Source organism: Rhinopithecus roxellana, chromosome 21 (assembly GCF_007565055.1).
Source record: "Rhinopithecus roxellana isolate Shanxi Qingling chromosome 21, ASM756505v1, whole genome shotgun sequence".
NCBI lineage: Eukaryota > Metazoa > Chordata > Mammalia > Primates > Cercopithecidae > Rhinopithecus > Rhinopithecus roxellana.
In genome coordinates, this window is record NC_044569.1 from 11,476,970 (window position 1) to 11,497,317 (window position 20,348).

Genomic DNA, 20,348 nt, shown 5'->3' on the forward strand with positions numbered 1-20,348 from the left:
TGTCTCTATTCATAGATGACCTCTTTGCTTATGTAGATAATCCTAAGAAATCTAGTAGACAACTACTAGAAAATGAATTTAGGAAGGTAATGGTATATAACATCAAGGTACAAAAATTAACTGTATTTCCATATGCCAGCAACAAACAACTGAAAAGACAGAGGCAAACCCAATTAAAAGACCCCATTAAGAATATGAATAGACAAGTCACAGGCAGTAAGAAAATATCTGCAATAAATATATCTGACAAAGGACTTGTATCAAGAATATACAGTAATAAAAAGTTTTAAAAAGTTTTAAAAAATAGTCAAGAGTTTTCACAAAGCAAGATGCATGAAAAGACAATAAGCACAGGAGAAAAGTTCAACATCGTTAGTTATCAGGGAAATGTAATTACAACTCTAATGAGACACCCCACATATCCACTAGAATCACTCATATGATGGAGACTGAAAGCATTGAGTGTTGCAATGACGTGGAAATGGAACTGTCTGTCATACATTGCTGGGAGGGGTGTAAAACAGCACAACTACTTTGGAAAAATGCTGGCAGTTTCTTATGTAGTTAAACACTCTATGAAAAATACATCCGTCCAAGAGAAATAAAAACATATCTATACAAAAAGACTTCCACAAGATTGCTCATAACGGCGGCATTATTCATCGTAAGCAAAATTGTAAACAATGCTCAAATTAAAAATTAGATGGATAAACAAATTGTGGCATATTCATACAATGGATATTACTGTTATGGGTTGAGTTATGTCCCCCAAAAAGATATGCTGAAGTCTTAAACCCTGGTATCTATAAATATAATCTTATTTGGAAACAAAGCTTTTGCAGACATAATTAAGATGTAAATTGAGATGAGGTTGGAATACTATGCAGCCATAAAAAAGGATGAGTTCATGTCCTTTGCAGGGACATGGATGAAGCTGGAAACCATCTTTCTCAGCAAACTAACACAAGAACAGAAAAACCAAACACTGCATGTTCTCACTCATAAGTGGAGGTGAACCATGAGAATACATGGACATAGGGAGGGGAACATCACATACCAGGGCCTGTCAGGGGTTGGGGGGCTGGGAGAGGGATAGCATTAGGAGAAATACCTAATGTAGATTAGGTATTTAAAACACCATGGCACGTGTATACCTATGTAACAAAACTGCACGTTCTGTACATGTACCCCAGGACTTAAAGTATAATAATAATAATAATAATAATAAAAGAATAGCATTCACATTATAACACTGTAAAGAAAAAAGAAAGGGAAAATAAAATCTAGAATTTAGTAGCAGAGTAGGGTGACTATGGTTAATAATAATCTATGGCATATTTTATAATAACTAATAGAGTGGAACTGGAATGCTCCTAACACAAATAAATGATAAATGAAGTGAAAAAAAATTGAGATGATGCCATACTAGAGTAGGGTGGGCCCTTAATCCAACATAACTGGTATCTTCATAAGAAGAGGAGAAGAAACACAGACAAAAATAGGGAGTATGCTATGGACTACGGAGACAGAGAATGGCACAATGTGTTGTCAACAGTCAAGGAACACCAAGGATTGCCAGCAACTCCAGAAGCTGAGATAGACATGGAACGCATTCTCCCCTAGAACTTTCCAAGAAAGCATGGCCCAGCTTGACACTTTAATTTTGGGCTGCTAGTCCTGCTGTTTTAAGCCACTAGCGTGGTACTTTGTTACGTAAGCCACTAGTTTTGTGGACTTTCTGTTACAGCAGCCCTAGTAAACTGAAACAAACTACTTAACAGTAAAAAGAAATAAACTATTGATATCCTACTAGAATCTCAAAAACACGCTGAGTGAAAGAAGCTGAACCCCAAAATTATATATGATGCAAAAACTAGGAACAATGGTTGTCTCTGGCCAGGGTTGGCAAGTCATTGGGAGGCATGAGACTGGGTAAAAGCATGAAGAAATTTTCTGGGTTGATTGAAATGTTATCTATCTTGATCAGCGTGAGATTATAAGAGTGCACGCATTTGTCAAAGCTCATTGAATTGTATGTTTAAGATCTGTGCAAATGCTTCAAGGAAAAAAATCTGCAAATAAATAACAAACTGTAATTAGTAGGTCTGCTTTTGTAGCAGTTAGGTTAGCAAACCTGAAAATATTTCCTATGTATTCTAGGTTTGAGCAAATAAGTAAATATAAAGTACAGAGTGGGAGCCAGGTTTATCATTAGAGAAGAGAGTTCCAAATACAGAAAAAGGGAAGACAGCAACAAGCCCTGTGGAGCTGGATTGAAATTGGAGGTTATCATTGTGAACTCATGGTGTTTAATATGAATAGCTAGCTAGCTGGGTAGATAGTAAGAAAAAGGGGGTAGAGGATAATAGGTATTTTCCTTTATGTGTCTTCCTGTCTTTCTGGATCTGAAAAGGCAAAATCTAAGCAAGCAAGTAGTAGGAATAAGAATACATATCACTGATGGAGGATAGTTCCCTTGAATAGATTCTTGGTTAAGTGTGTGGCAGGGCTTTTTATTTCAAGTAATATTGGATGTATGTTAATGGTGGTACATCTTAATGATTTCTTAGTCCTGAGAAAGAGACTCAGAAATGAGAATGAAGAATGAAAATACTTTCTAACCGTTCAGTTTATCCTGCCAACTATATTGAGGTTAATCACTGGCTAATGGAAACACTCTTAGGTGTATACGTACTAAACTATCTTTAGTTTTTTTTGGATGTCTTACATATTTGCTTGTTGATAGTTAGGGCCTGGAATTGATGACTGACCTATGCTTTTAATCCACTGTGAGTAGTTTTGCTGTTTTTGAGAACTAAGGACAATTATACTGTTTATTGGTGCTTTTTCCCCACTCCTCCATCTTCCGTTTAGTTTCACAAGCAATGGGTAAAGGACTCCCTATTCAATAAATGGTGCTGGGATAACTGGCTAGCATATGCAGAAGAATGAAACTGGACCCCTACCTTTCACCACATACAAAAATTAACTCAAGATGGATTAAAGATTTAAATGTAAGACCTCAAACTACAAAAACACTAGAAGAAAATGTAGGAAACATCCTTCCTGACATCAGTCTTGGTACAATGTTCGGCCAAGTCCCCAAAAGTAATTTCTATAAAAACAAAAATTGACAAGTGGGACCTGATTAATGTGCTTCTACACAGCAAAAGAAACCATTAACAGAGTAAACAGACAACCTAGAGAATGGGAGAAAATATTCACAAACTGTGCATCTGACAGAGGTCTAATATCCAGAATCTATAAGGAGTTTAAACAAATCAATAAGCAAAAAGCAAATAACTCAATTAAAAATGGACAAAGAATATGAGCATATACTTTTCAAAAGAAGACATACAGACAACAAATATATGAAAAAATGCTCATCATCACTAATTATCAGAGAAATGCAAATCAAAACCAAACTGAGATATCATCTCACACCAGTCAGAATGGCTGCTATCAAAACATCAAAAAAAAAACCAAACAGAAAAAACAAAACAAAACAGACACTGGCAATGCTGCAGAGAGAAGAGAATGCTTAAGTACTGTTGTGGGTGGGAGTGTAAATTAGTTCAGCCACTGTGGAAAGCAGTTTGGAGATTTCTCAAAGAACTTAAAAGAGAGCTACCATTTGACCCAGAAACCCCATTACTGGGTATAAACCCAAAACAAAATAGATTATTGTACTAAAAAGACACATGCACTTGTATCTTCATTGCCATGCTATTCACAACTGCAAAGACATGGAATCAACCTAGCTACCCATCATTGGAGGACTGGATAAAGAAAATGTGGTATATATGCAAGATGGGATACTATGCAGCCATAAAAAAGAGTGAAATCATGTCCTTTGCAGCAATGAGAATGGAGCTGGTGGCCATAATCCTAAACAAATTAACACAGGAAGCGAAAACCAAATACTGCATGTTCTTACTTGTAAGCGAGTGCTAAAAACTAAGCACCCACAAAAATAAACATGGGAACAAGAGACACTGTGGACTACCAGAGGGGGGAGGTAGGGAAAGAGGAATGGTTCAAAAAACTACCTACCAGGTACTATGCTCACTACCTGAGTGCAATATAACCATGTAAGACACCTGCACATGTACTCTTGTATATCTAAAATAAAAGTTGGAAAAACAACAACATGTCTTTTATTTGGTGGAATACAAGACAATCTAATACAGCAATACTAGTAAATGCTTTAAAGTCAAATTTTTCTCCTTCACAATTTTATACTGCTAAAATTTCTCTCTCTCTAGTGAATAATAATTAATAGTCAGGTATTAATTACTCTAAATAATAACAAATGAGTAGACAAGTGTAAAAGCTGTCAAAATTAGAATACTCAATCGGCTTGATGGTAATGAATCAAACCAATAGATAGGCACAGCATCCCTAAGTAGCAGTATATAAGGCATCAATTTGTATTTTTGTTGAGGTCCAGCCCTCCTCGGGTCATGTCGCCTGGGATAAAAGCCACCCTGAGCCAGTACAGTAATATAAATCAAACAGTGGGAGTAGATCATCAATATGCCAGATGCTGCTGATTCATTGGTTAAACTACTGGTGGGATGATTTCTGCCTGTGAACAGAATAAGAGAGGGCAGGAAAGAAAGCCAGTCAGCATATAGGAAGACAAATCCAGTATCTTACCATCCACAGGTGTGACCTCAGCTGGCGGTGGCTCTTCTTGCCCCCCCATGCTGCTCTCTTTAATACTTTCTACTTCCCGCCAGAAATCCTCCATGGAGGCGCTGTCTACGGAGGCTTCTGAGTTGGAACGGCTGAAGGCAGGAGGATGGAGGGATTCATTGGAGAGCATCCTGTTAATTCTTCGGCAGCGAGGAATGGATTTTCTGAGGAAAGAATAATATCTATGAGTAAAAAGTTTTTATATTTTTATGTTATAAAGTCACAAAATTGAATTTAAGTTTAATTAAGTTTAAATTAAATGGAGAAGTGGAATTACCATGGTAGAGATGGGTTTGAGGGAATAACCTCCACTCAGTGGTGGCCCTTTTAAAAAAATTCTCTATACTGTATAATTTTTTAAAATTATTTTTTGAGACAGAGTCTCGCTCTGTTGCCCAGGCTGGATGGAGTACAGCAGCGTGATCTTGGCTCACTGCAAGCTCCGCCTCCCGGGTTCAAGTGCTTCTCCTGCTTCCGCCTCCTGAGTAGCTGGGATTACAGGCGCCCGCCACCACACCCAGCTAATTTTTATATTTTTAGTAGAGATGGGGTTTCACCATGTTGGCCAGGCTGGTCTTGAACTGCTGACCCTGTGATCCGCCTGCTTCAGCCTCCCAAAGTGCTGGATTACAGGCGTAAGCCACCACACCTGGCTAAAAAACTCTCTGTACTTTATAATGACTCCGTGGCCATAAAGGAATTAACATGAAAATGTTTTTAATAATTTTCACACACTCATGAAATGCAAAGTTGCTTACACTAGTCAAAATATGCACAGTAAAAGTTTGTTTCTGTATATTATCTATGGTGAAGGCAGAGAAGGGCATAAGAGTTACTGCTCACACCCATTAGGGTGGTTATTATTAAACAAACAAAAAAAGGAAAATAACAAGTGTTGGTGAACATGTAGAGAAATTGCAACCCTTGTGCACTGTTGGCGAGAATGTAAAATGGGGAAGCTTTCAATGGAAAACAGTATGGCAGTACCTCAAAAAATTAAAAATAGAGCCACCATGAGACCCAGCAATTCCACTTCTGGGTATATACTCAAAAGAATTGAGAGCAGGGACTCAAAGGAATATTTGTACATCCATGCTAACAGCATCCATGTAATAGTGTTTTGGCTATTGGCCACTTCCAAGAGCCAAAAGTTAGAAGCAATCCAAGTGCTATCAACGGATGAATGGACAAGCAAAATGTTTATAAAGGAAGGAAATTCTGACACAATAAACAATATGGATGAAACTTGAAGACATTGTGCTAAGTGAAAAAGCCACCCACAAAAGACGAATGATTTCATTTATCTGTGGTGCTAAGTAGTCAAATTCATAGACAGAAAGTAGAATGGCTACTTCCAGGGGATAGGAGTGGGATGGGGTGGGGAGGAATGAGGAGTTCGTGTTGGTATGGGTTTGCAACTCCTTTCAAAGAACCTCCTCCAAGCTTGCCTTCGTCTCTTTGGGTTCAAGTGGAATTGGACAAAAAGACCGAAACTAACTCTTAAGCGATGTATAGGCTGTTTCACTCAAACAAGAGCTCCCAGGTGGAAAGAGGTAACCAGGCCAACGGCACAGTAACGTCCACTGTGGGTTTTATGATGACTTAGGACAATTATATTTTGACATGCAGAGCAGCAGTGGATTGTTATCAAATTTAGCCATGGCTAATGTAAAGCACATTATATTCACGAGAGTACCTAAAGAGAGGCAAAATAATGTTTCCACGGTAATACCCAAAAATTTCCATTTGCTCATAAGCTGTACACATCTAGGAATCCTCCTGGATTTCTAAATTGCATCTAAATTTAGTAGCAATTTCTGGAATTTTATCATTGATCATTTCATAGTATCTGACTGTAGTTCTAATTTTGAACATTAACTGAACAGCAAGATAGCCAATTTATTTTTTAAACCAAACATTTCAGGAAAATATGAAATATCTACTTTCATTTTTTATGTGTTGTGGGATAAGAATTGTAGGCAGTTTTGTTTGATAACTGGGTGATAATTCTCACCATATTCTTTATAGTTCAACAAGTCAAGACACATTCTAGCAGTTGAAATACCTATAAAATCGACAAGATACTAAGACTGTTATTACTAATTTTATTATTTGTAGGCTTTGAAGACTTCTTCCTTTTGCAATAAGACTAATACTGAAAACCACTAACAAATTTAGAGTACTAGTATATAAACACCTACTTCTTTTAACAATGAAATCAGTTACCATGGCTCACACAGCCTCCTGCCCTCCATGTACCAGACTCAGAAAGAGTATATGGATATCTAACACTTTTCTTAGTTCTAGATTTTTTAGGTTAATTCCTTTAAAAAATAAATACGCTTGACTTATAAAAAAATGATAGTCTTAATAGTAGACATGGACCATATTTTTAAAATTATAATGCAGTATAAGTGTATATGTCTAATATATAATTGTATAAAGCAAAAATGGAAGGTCTTTTCCTCCCATCTGTATCATACTGATATTGTTCTATAAACTGCTTTGTTTTCCTGACTCAAAAACATGCAGACATTTTTTTTTTCAAGCCAATATGGTAATACCACCTCAATGGCTGCACCTGGATACTATTATAGATCTTAGAAATTAAGCAAACAAGCAGATATACCCAAACACTGAAAATATTTGAATAAGTAAGAAATTTGTGAAATAATAGGTAAATCACAGAAGACAAGGGGAAGATATATTTAGGGTTAATAATGATATTTCAATTATAGTACATTTGTTTCTTATTCATACAAAGGGTATACTAATGGAATCTCAGGGAAGAGAGCTTCATAAAACTCTGCTGGGGACAGGGAGAACAGATGTGAAATATTATTGGTCATGAGCAGCTGAGTAACACACTGGTTCCTTCTGAAATAGTCCACCCAAAGAATCCTTTAATCACAATGATCAACTTTTTTTTTGGCAAAGAAGTCAGACAGCATTTCTGGGGATAAAAGCACTTGGAAGAGCTCTCACATTTTTGGTTAGAGATACAAATATTTCTCCTTCACCCCAGGGTGGAGAAGGAACTATGAATTTCCACTCTTGAAACATTACGTAATTTTGACCCTCAGGCCCATCCAACAGTTTGATCAGCCTCAATGGGCAGCTTCATACCTCACCATATTAGGAGAAAATGGAGTTTAGGCTTCATCAGCTGTTTGTGCCTTTTTATTCCCAAACAATACTAGGAGAATATTATATGACAAATTGAATGCAATTGTGTTACACAAAAACTTTTGTTGGAAAAACACCACAAGGTTTAAAATTAAATTTTAAGTGTATGATAACTATCATAAATTCAAAGCGGCATTAAGGAAAGATGTTATTATTCTATTTTTTCTTCCATTGACTTTTTAGCCATAACTTATACTATATTTTAGTAGATACCAGAGAACTTTATTACTATTCATATAGAATTAGTATTTTATAACTTCACAACAGTGTAAATATCTTACAGAATATAATTCTCCCTCTACCCTTTATATTACTATTGCCATCTATGTTCCTTTCTCACATGTTTACATCCCCCAATAGTTATTATCGTTGTTGCTTTAAAATAGTTAAATTTTTTGAAAAACTAAATACATGGTCTTTTATATTTATCTTTTCTAGAGTTTTCCATTCCTTCCTACATATCTGTGTTTCCACAACAGATTCTTTCTCTTCAGTTTTGAGAACTTCCTTGAGCATTTCTCTCTCATTCCTTAGCATTTCTTGTACTGTGGATCTGCTGACAACAAATTCCCTCAGCTTTATTTCTGAAGATTTTTTTTTTAAACTTTTCTTTTTTTTTTTTTTGAGACGGAGTCTCGCTCTGTCGCCCAGGCTGGAGTGCAGTGGCCGGATCTCAGCTCACTGCAAGCTCCGCCTCCCGGGTTTACGCCATTCTCCTGCCTCAGCCTCCCGAGTAGCTGGGACTACAGGCGCCGCCGCCACCTCGCCCGGCTAGTTTTGTTTTGTATTTTTTAGTAGAGACGGGGTTTCACCTTGTTAGCCAGGATGGTCTCGATCTCCTGACCTCGTGATACGCCCGTCTCGGCCTCCCAAAGTGCTGGGATTACAGGCTTGAGCCACCGCGCCCGGCCTGAATATGTTTTTAATTTATTTCCATTTTTGACAAATATTTTTTACTGGGCATAGAACTCTAGGATGGCAGTTTTTGTTTAAATCCTTTTAAAGAAGTCCTTCATTGTCTTGTTGAGTCTATTGATTGTGATGAGAGTCAGTTACAATTCTTGCTGATGTTCTTTTAAATATAGTATCTGTTCTCTCTATCTGCTCATAATAGATTTTATCTTTATCTTTTGCTTTCAGCAATTTGAGAGTAGTTCTCAATTCTAATTGAGGTTTATTGAGCTTCAATCTGTGGGCTAATGTCTTTCATCAGTTTTGGAATATATCCATATCCATTTTCTCTTCCAGTGTGTCTTCTGTCACTTTTCCTCTCTCCTCTCCTGGAACTCCAATAACATGACTTGTCAGGCTGTTTGATGTTGCCCCAAATGTCCCTTATAATCTGCTTTGCTTCCCTCCCCCAACTCTCTCTGTGACTCAGTTAAAAATTTTCTATTGCCCTGTCTTCATTTTTCCTCACTTCTACCGTGTTCAGTCAGCTAAGTCTTCCAATGAATACTTCACTTCCAATATTGTATTCTTTTCATATCAAGAATATCTAATTTAATATTTTTAGAGATTCAGTTTCTCTGTTGACATTATCCATATTTTTGTCCATTTTTTGTCCATCTATCCTCTAATTTCTATAACATATTATAATTATAATTGTTATTTGAAAGATCTTATCTGTTAACATTAGTATCTGTGCTGTGAATGTGTCTGATTAAATATTGATTTAAAATCAACCAATTGTTTATAGGTCACGTTTTCCTTCTTCTTCACGTATTTCGTAACTTTTTATTAGATGGCAGATGTTGTTTTTATAAGAACTCTAGAAAACTGGAGTAAATACAGGTTTCCCCCAGAAAGGGAAAGGTTTTCCTCTATTTGGTAGATGGAGTGAGAGGCAGAGCATGTCAATCCAATCAGGAGTTGAGCTGGGTCTGGGCTGGGTTGCAATTTACTTTAGTTTTCATCTATCTCTGGTTTCAAATGCTTCAAGGGGGAAATCTGTCCTGCAGTGTACTACAGGTCCCTCCTGCTAAAAGGGTTTTGGGATAAACACCATGGGACTACAGAGATCTCTCTCTGCTGTACAGCTTGGTCCCCTGTGTTGCTGGGATCCTGTATTGCCAGGGCTCCCAGCAAAAATCCCAAGGAGCAGAGTTGTTCACGGGGGAGAACGAGCTTTGCATTTGGAGCTTCTACAAATTCCAATCTCTTGTGCTAGTGCAAGCAGCCACTAACAGCTCCACTGGTGTCTCCTCGCCCCAGTAGAGTCCCTCCACCTAGACAGGTATGACCTTTGGCCCAGAAGTGCAGAAACTCAGGAAGCAGACATGCCCAGGGAGGTAATGACCACTCGGCTCTACTCATGTCACAAGAGTTCTTCTTCCCTGGAACTTGGCTCCTTTAGACTTCTTTGTATCCACAGCTCTCCAATATAGTTTTTAAAATACAGATTTTTATATTTATTCTTTTTTTCCTCTAGCTGCTACAGTGGGAACGATAGTCTGTCACAAACTAATCTACATCCTAACTGGTAGCAGAACTCCCACAAAACATTGTAAACATAACAGATATTTTTAAAAGTTGCATTTGTTTATGCACAGCTTGCTCTGTGTAACCACAAGTTTAGTTGCTGAGTATATTTCAAAAAAAATTTTTAAAAGACAGACTTCTTACTATGAAATACTCTATAGGCCTTTATTATCTGTTATTTTTTGGAGACGTTTATACATAACGAGTTACTATCATACACATTACATGATTTGATCCTTATAGGCACCCCATGGAGTAGCCAAAGCCAGTATCGTATGTCGCATTGCACAGCAATGGAGAGAGTTACTGGGAGTACAGTGGGGACACATAGCTTCCCCTTGCAGTTATAAGTAAATGTGAATTCTGTTCTGTGACTTCAAGGCTCAGCACGTTCTGTCCTCAAACTTCTTTGCTAGCCTCACCTTACATCACTCTCCCACAGCATTAGCACTGAGCATGCTAATCTTTCCTTAGTTTCTGTAAAAAGCCAAGTTCTTTCTTCCCTTAGGAAATTTACTCTTTCTGTTCTTTCTTCCTGGAACCTTCTTTCTCCCCAAGCGATTTCTGCAGCAAGATGCTTCTCATTACTCAGCTCGCAACAGAAAGGGCACGTCTTGGGGGATCCTTTCCAGGCCACTCTAATGTAGCATTGCTCCAGTTATTCGCTGTGTCAGCTCTCGGTGCTCCCTGCTTCTCATTCATTAATAATAAACACTTCATTCACTCATTTGCTACTTTGTTTTGGGGGGGTCTATTTTCCCCACTAGAACATAGAGGAGCCATGTTTGTCTTCTTAACACAGTGTGTGGCAAAGGAAGACAACGCAGAAATACTTGCCGAATGAATGAGTAGCGTCAGTGGAGCCAGGACAGGAATTCAACCTTTCCCCATCTGGTCCAAATGCTCTCCCTCCTGTAATTGTTCTTCATTTCAAAAGCCCCCTCAGGTATTTGTGTAACTGCTTATAGCTGTAAATATTTTTATAGCAGAGAAGTGATCTAGTGTGGTGATTTAGACAAAAACTCTGAAGCCAGCTAGCACAGGTTTGAATGCAGGCTACAGCTCTATAATCTTGAACAAACTACTGAACCTCTGTGACTCCATTTCCTAAACAGCAAAATGGGGATATTAATCACATGCACTTTGAGGGGCTGTTACGAGGAGTGAATTAATATACGTAAAATGCCAGTCACATAGTCAACCCATGTGTTAGTGATTGCTACAATTTAATTAATTTGATAGCATGTTCAGAGCTAGATTTAGGGTGTGGCTATCATGGTTGCTAAAATATAACCAGTACATAAAAATATCCCTACAAATATCATGAGATAAATAAAACTGTATTTGTCAGAATTGCTCTCTGACCCAATTCCGTTCCCAACCCTGTTGTCTCAATTCCCCTGGCCCAGAAGTGGCCATCTGACACAATTCTGGCCAAAGTCACATAAGTAAAAGCCTTCTCCAGGGTTTCAGTGAAATCCTTTGTTTTACTGATGTAGATGCCACCCCTTTCTCTTTCTCCTTCTCCCTCCTTGGAATGTGGACAAGATGACTGGTGCTGCAGCAGCCACCTTGTCCATTATGAGAGAAAAGTCAAGAAATTGTAGCAATTGGCCTTGATATTACTGAGTTTTGGAAGTAAAACCAGATGCTGCCTATCTCTGGACTTCCAGAAATGTGAGAAAAATAAATGCCTATTTTTTTAAACTACTCTCATCTTATGTTAGTTATTTGCAGCCAAAATCATTCCTAACTGATGATTGGAAGGAATCCTTTAATAAGTCATTTGGGGCAGAGTGAGATGGGACACCCTGTGTGTCCCACTGAGGGGAATATTCAAGTAACAATTTATAGTCCACACAACCTGCCTCCTAAGGAAGGTGGGTGGCATCTAACAATTCTTCTTGTTTTTTTTTTTTTTTTTTTTTGGAACAGAGTCTCGCTCTGTAGCTCAGGCTGGAGTGGTGGCACGATCTCGGCTCACTGAAACCTCTGTCTCCCAGGTCCCAGTTCAAGCAATTCTCCTGCCTCAGCCTCCAGAGTAGCTGGAATTACAGGCACGCGCCACCATGCCCAGCTAATTTTTGTATTTTTAGTAGAGACGGGGTTTCACCATGTTGGCCAGGCTGGTCTTGAACTCCTTTTTTTTTTTTTTTTTTCGAGACAGGGTCTCTGTCACCCAGGCTGGAGTGCAGTGGTGCCATCATAGCTACCTACCTCCTCAATCTTCTAGACTCAAGAGATCCCCCTGCCTCAGCCTCCCAAGTAGCCGGGACCACAGGTGTGCACCACCACATCTGGCTAATTTTTTGTTTTTAGTACAGATGAGGTCTTGGTAGGTTACCCAGACTAATCTTGAACTCCTGAGTTCAAGCAATTCTCCTGCCTCAGCCTCCCAAAATGCTGGGATTACAGGTGTGAGCCACCACACCTGGCCTTCACACAATGATTCTCAATTGTAAGGGCTACCAAATTATCAGCCTAACCCCATGTCTTGGTCTGGCTTTGATCAGTACATTATGGAGTTAAACTTCCTGCTGAAAATATCCCCATCTACATGTACAGGGAATATCTTCACGTTGCTCTCAAACTGAACAGATTACACGAGCTTTTGGAAGGCTACACCAAAACCAAAGATTTCGCCTTCCCTCTACTAGAGAAGAGAAAGACTGAGTTCTCCATTATTTGTCACTGCCGTTGAATGATGCTGGTGGCAGCGCGGTGTGGACATCTAGAGAAATTCCTGTGGATATTGATTGCAGTGAGCCTGTAGCAGAGCTTTTTAAAAAGCCTTTCTGGCACAGACCCTGGCACAGTCCAGTTCCACAGCTGTCTGCCCTTTTAGCTTCCTCAGGAGGCCATTCAGATAGAGGAAGAGGACAAATCCCTTGTTTCTTATGCTCTGGCTTCTCAGTAATCTTTGGATTCTAACATGTTTATAAACAACTCAACTTGCATGTCCTGCAAAAAAGCACTTGAAAGGCAATAATGATAAAAAGAAGCCATACTTTCAGACTAACAGGATCAAGAACACAGAAGGGGTTTCTGCCTTCATTCCCAGGCTCCCAACTCTCTTTTTCTATCTTTCTGCCATCCCATCAGTTTTCTCTGTCTATTACTTGCCTGGCTGGTATCATCTCTCTTAGGGGAAAAGAAGAAAGCGACCAAAGCTATTCATCAACAGGTAAACAGGTCTGCCTCAACCCCTCTGTTGGCAGCAAAGGATACAGAAAAACGTGTTTGTAGATTGGGAAGGCCTGAAACAGCCAACAAATCTTCACTTACACAGCAGGGAGTATGGAGGGTTGGATTCTTTCTTTCTTTTTTTTTTTTTTTTTCCAAAAAACCAATGACATTCACATCAGTAATTAAGTTGTTAGGCATTTATGGATAACTTCTGAGCACAGTACTATGCAAGTAATGGGAACGGTGGCAATGGAAGAATGAACAACTTCCAACCAAAAATTCACGTGATGTACTTTACTGTGACATTAGCTTTATTGCAGAGGTCTGAAACCAAACTCACAATATATTGAGGTATGCCTGTACATAAATTATATATATGTGTGTATGTGTGTGTGTTATATATGACAAATTGAAATATAATCGGTTTCTTAAATGTCCCCATCTTTGTCTGAGGGAGGGAGAGATGGAGAGTGACTGCTAATAGGTAGAAGGGTGATAACTATGTTGTAATATTAGTCAGTGGTGATATGACAACTTTGCGAATATACCAAAAATCACTGAACTGTACACTTTAAAGGAGTAGATTTTATGTTATATGAATTATATCTCAATTTAAAAATGTATGAGAATTACCCCTGTTTTCATTTTTTTTTAATTTTGATAATTAAAAGTGCTTTGAGATTTCAAATATTCTTAAGGAAAGGCAAAAGTTTTCCAAAAGGGACATGGGTCGAGAAAGATTTAAAGACACTTCTATGACAAGTTACTGGTTGCCTTTAGCAAAGGCTAATAGTCAGAGGTGGGAAATGATCTTGCTCCCTGTTCGGCTAATAATCGTCTACATAAGGACAGGCTAAAATGTCTGCTTTGCAGGCAAAGTAAATCACTAAATATGAACGTTTTATGTTCTGTCTGTGTTAAAACTAATATGCAATTTATAAGCTTGACATATATATTTATTTTGGTAACACTCAGTCAATCCCACAAGTGACTCTTAACACATTATCCTCAAAGCTAAATTGAGGTTATGAGTAGAGAACTAGTTTGGTGACATCTAATCATTGCTCAGAGGCTCATATTTTTTATCCAATTAGGGGCTACTCAGGAAGGAATCTATAAAAGAGAATATAAGCAAAAATAAGCTTTTTCTGGCTCTTTACTAACATTCTACCCATTGTCCATTCAGCGACATGTCACTCTAAGAGTCTATGTTCTGTGCTTCTGAATTTATACTTCACCAAGTAATCTGGACAAACGTCTTTTTAAAACTTGTCTTTTTATATCAAAAGTAAGTTACATGTTCTCTCTATTGCTTAATGTCAAATTGCAGTATATATTTTGATTATGTAGTTTTGAGGGGCCTGCTGCAGCTAGCACTACTATGTATGGCTTTCAACGTGATTAAAAGTGAGCCCCCCATTCCAGCATCATCTAAGAATTTACCTTGACTTTCTAGCTCCCTTCTGCCTCTCTGATGCTGTGATGTACAGCCATTTAGCCTCTCTTTCTTCCAAATCTCTGGTCTCCATTATTGCCATTATTACCTAGTCATTAATGTTCAGTCAGGAAATGTGTAAACTCTGCTTGATTGTAACCTCGTATTGCTTTTCAGTTTCTTTTGTCTGTTTTCTCACTTCAGCTCCAAAAATTCAATAATAGCAGAAAAGAATCACAAGGTCAAGGGTATTATCTGGCAATCTCTCTACCTGCTTGGTGTCTCATGTGGGCATTCTTGGGTGGATGAGATTTACAGAGCTTGGTCCAGCTTCACAAGGCTTTCCCTGAGTGGGACTGGCTTTCCTCCTCATGGGCACTCACTTCAGCTCAGCTTCAAACTATTCCGTACAAAGTCCACAGTGAAACACAAGTACAAACTTACTAAATTCTATGAGGGATGAGCTGGCCATTTGAATGAAGTCGTATCAACCTTCCTCATTCTTCTTCTTTCACAATATGCTTTTTCCACACTTAGACTCACCCCATGACGGTTTTAACTCTGTAGGGTCCCCTGGAGAATAACCACCTTTTGCTCCATCAGTTGTCATTGGCTGAGAAGGCTGCTTCCTAAGTTCTACATAAACAGCTTTGAACTGGAAAGCCATAACTAGGGTTTCCAATGAAACAGAGGATTCCAGGATTGGAGATCCTCTGTTTGAAAGGGAGATCCTCTGATTGAAAGAGAATTTCAGAAATGCCTGAATAAACCACCGCATTTTATAGATACGAAAAATGAATCTAAGAGGGGCCATCAGTTGTCCAAAATGACACAGCTAATTATTGAGAAATGGAACTACAAATTTGGTCCCCTAATTCCACACTCTTTCCCCCATCACCCGTCTCCTGCCTATTTATACCTTATATTCTTCACTCACTTAAAAAAAATAAGGTTTCACACTTTTATATTAGAGATTACCCTTTGTTCCCTTAATGTAATTCTGAAAAGCATACGACAAAATAAGTTATCAAATTGCGTATATTTTTTACCATAAAATATGTTGAGAAATACACCCCCAGCCAAAAGTTTCATTAAAGATCAAAGAGAGCTATATGCAAAAGTATCATAAAATATATGGATGTTTAAAAATATACGTTAAACTCTCTAAAAATCTGAAAGTGAACCAATAAAATTGGTAGGTGTAGCAGACCAAATACACTGGCTATATAAGCTGTACATAGAGAAATACTATACATTAAAAAGCAACTGCTGTATATGTGATCTAAAAGGAGTGTATCAGCACTATTCACTATTAAACATTAATGACAATTTAAGTTTACCCATTGGTTGACCTATTAGAATGCACAGGAGTTTCTTGCAATAGTGTCAATAATTCATGTCTTCTATTTTAAAATCATTCAAGGAAGAAGAAGCTAAGACTTCCATTGTACTCAGCTTTCCCTGTGGTAGGTAGAGACATTTCCAAAGTATCATAGCCAGGTTAAAATATAATACATTCTAAATCCACATTCTTCTTATTCACATCATTGACAATAACCATCGTCCAGCCAAGTGAAAGCATTTGACATTAGTTCTCTACCTCACCCTCTCCAGTTTACTCAAAACACTGTTCATCATCAGATAAATTCCTTGAGAAAACCGCAAAGGCAGCAGTCAGAGCACTTCATGCTGTCTAAAAATGCCATGAAAACAACAGTCGTAATTAGGACCCTCAAAATCCCTCTCACTGTATGACAAAGAAAGGCACATATCAGTAATCTGAATGTCCATGGTCAACATGAACGTTAGAAAGACAAGAGTTGTAAGTTCTGTCAAAAGAGAATCAAATAAGTAATTGTACACTGGCTGACACTTCACATGGTGGGGTTCCTGTCATCAGTATCTCTGAAGCTCTTCCACAGTCGAGGTGAATGGCTTTAAGGAGCTCAGCATCTAATCCCTGACAGCGGACAAAAAACTAGAAATCTCTGATCAATATATGAGGCCATGAGTATGGAGAGTAATTTATTTCCTGTCATCTTAGTCAGGTGGAGCTCCTTCTAAGAGGATAGCCCAAATCAGGAAGGTTTCCCTCCTAAGCCTTCCTGTCCACTCATTTTCCAGTAATGGTACTGCCTTTCTCTACCACTGGCCAGCATTCATCACGATAGTCATTCCTTGAATAGACTCTGTTGTGAACAAATCTGCTGAACTTTCACCCAATTTTTAAAAACATTAATGACATAGAGAAGTAAGATCTTGCATTTCACTGTATTTACTTCCAATTATTTAAAACAAGAAGCTGCCTCATAATATTTTGGTTTTGAGGGCTAGCCAAGTGATATATTGGAAAAGTGTTCCAATTTTGCTTCCATTTTCCACTCTAAAGCTCCTTCTTTAAAACAAAAATTACCCATATTCTGCTTAACAGAATATCTATGTTTGAGTAGAATTTAAAACAAAATTCTACCAAGGCTCCCACGAGTCCATACAGCTCCTCTGTAATAATTAAATAAAGACTAGACTCTGTGGGAAAATATGGTTTGGCTATTGGAGCAAGGCTGCATTCTTAGTCAGAAAACAACCTGGAAAAGTATTCATTGACCCTGAATTCTGTCAGTGACTCATAGTTTCCCATTTATTTCCCTTATAGAATTCTTCTCGAAAAATGTCTGTCTCCAGCCAAACTTTTGGAATCATAGAGTTGAGAAAAACGTTTTATGAAGTGAGTGGTAAATGGGTAATGATGTTAATTCATTGATGAAAATTAATAATTAATGGGAAAGATTGTGACTATTACTTATGGCTATTTGAATAACCTTTTGAGAAATATGCTTTTACGAAAGATTTTCTGGTTTTATTATCCCAGGAAAAATTAAAAAAAAAAAAAAGAAAAAACAGCACTATGTATTTCTCTAGAGGAGGCACAAAAATAAATACATTGTAGTAGAAAAAAAATAGACGTGTAGTGTTAAAAACTCTAGAAGGAAGGTAAGTAAAATTTTCTAGAGTCCTCCCACAGCCCTCTGCACTTCTGAACACAGTGAACACGACTAGTTAAGGTCCACTGTACTTAGAAATATGTTTGAATGTATTTAATAGACATATAATAGGTAACCTGTACATAGCAAACCCTCAAAAATGTTTACTGAAAGAAGAGAACAGACTTTGAAAAGGAAGAGTGGCTAGGTCCATTTCCCACTTTGGGAAGTGAATGCATGACAATCAGCAAATTCAATGCTGGTTCAATGAAGATTCTTGTGCTTCTTCAACCTTTTCTTCTGTCTGGTCTACCAAATTAGTTATTAATAATGTTCATATCAAAGATTTTAGATATTTTATTCATTTGGTCAATGAACATTTATTATATTAACACATCAGTAAGTTTGTAGAAACTTGGCAAGGGTGACCCCAGTTGCAGTAGCAAGAAGATTCAGAATCCAGGAATATCCTTCGAATGGCCAGATACTGTAGATACTTTTACAGTCAATTGGACTAGAACTCTGTTATATGGACTCAGCTGAGAGGTCCTCCTTCCTGAAACTGGTGCAGTGGCTCAGAGTATTTATTTTGCTAAAAATTTCTTACAGAACTTTATAAAACACAGATCTTTGGGCCCTAAACACACAGAAATTTCAATTCAGAAGCTTTGAGGAGAGGCCCAAATATATGTATTTTTATTAGCACCCCAACCCCATGACCACTATGTAATGCTAGTGCCAGTTATTTGTGAGTCAGACTTTGAGAAACACAGATCTGTCTCCTAGCAGAATGAACACTCTCTCCTGATTCTCTAAACCTCTCTGAATAGTGCTCCTCTGTCTACTTTCTGAATGCTCTTTATCTACCAATCTTTATCTACTGGCGCCTCACAAAGTTCCACCTCTAGCACACAGCTCTTCATATCTACATAACAGCCTCTCCCCAAAGCGTTTCCTACCTTAGAGTTTAGCTTTAACCTATATGATGATACATTTCCAGTCCTTAACCCCATCCTTAACAATTCCCTCAGACTAACATCTAACAACCCACCGGGCTGGGCCCATGCCTATAATCCCAATACTTCGGAAGGTCAAGGGGGGCTGATTGCTTGAATCCCAGAGTTTGAGACCAGCCTGGGCAACACAGTGAAACCCTGTCTCTATAAAAGAAAAAAAAAAAAGCCCATTGGACATCTCTATCTGGATGTTGCAATGAAACTGCTCAAGACAATGGGATGTAGTTACTCAACCATACATCCTACAGACTGATGACTGGGTGCCTTTGTTCATGCCTTCCCTGGGCTTGGAATCTTTCCTTCCATTGCTATCTGACTTAATTTAAGATTCATTTTAGGTGCCCTCACCTGAAGGCAAGAACTTCTCAAACCCATCCTTCATTCCTTTATACATGGGCTGATGAAATTCTGAGCATACTTCTATCGATACACTTACTGGTATCTCATAAAAAGTATAAAAATAATTTGCATGTAGATGCTTTGGAATTCATAAAGAGATAAACGCAGAAGCTTAGATTGAACTTTCTCAATAATCAGCTGAAATTCTGGCTTGATAGCAAAAAAGAAAAACTAAATTTCTGCAAAGTATCCACTAATTTAGAGGTGAAGGTGAGTTAGGAAACACATGCAAAGCGAAGACTAAAAATTTATTTCTGAAGAAATTTATTGACTATAACATAGTGACAATGATGAGTTTAACAAACATTTATTCAGTACCTAAAAACACTAGGTACAAGATTCCAGATGCCAGACACCATTCTAGGTACTGCAAATCTAGCAATGAATAAAAAGGCCTAGCCCTCTGATATGGTTTGGTTCTGTGTCCCCACTCAAATCTCATGTTGAATTGTAATCCCCAATGTTGGAGGTGGGGCCTGGTGAAAGGTGATTGGATCATGGGGGTGGTTTCTAATGGTTTAGCACCCCTAATGGTTTAGTCCCCCTAGTGCTGTTTTATGATTGAGTTCTCATAAGATCTGGTTGTTTTAAAAGTATGTAGCACCTCCCCCTTTGCTTGCTTGTTTTCTCTTTCTCTCTCTTCTGCTGGCCATGTAAATAGGTGCCTGCTTCCCCTTCACCTTCTGCCATGATTATAAGTTTCATGAGGCCTCCCCAGAAGCAGAAGCCTGTACAGCCCACAGAAGCGTGGGCTGGTTAAACTTCTTTCCTTTATAAATTACCCAGTCTCAGGTATGTCTTTATAGCAATGTGAGAATGGACTAATACACCCTCATTACTATTTCATTCTAGTAAGGGCAAATGGAGTCAAAACAAATACTTTATGTGGTCATTTGTGCAGGTACATAGGTTAAAAATATATAAAGTGAATTTCCATTTCCAACTATGACAGCAATGGGGATCAAA

At 38.1% G+C, this 20,348-nt stretch overlaps 1 protein-coding gene across 1 annotated transcript in view; it reads right to left on the reverse strand.

Moving 5' to 3' along the window:
• The window catches only part of ARHGAP28 (Rho GTPase activating protein 28), a 201,759-nt gene that overhangs the window by 94,216 nt on the left and 87,195 nt on the right, over nucleotides 1-20,348 (reverse strand). The window contains exon 2 of the mRNA XM_030926081.1: nucleotides 4,660-4,862. Coding sequence (XP_030781941.1) covers nucleotides 4,660-4,862 — 203 coding nt within the window. The remainder of the gene's footprint in view (nucleotides 1-4,659; nucleotides 4,863-20,348) is intronic.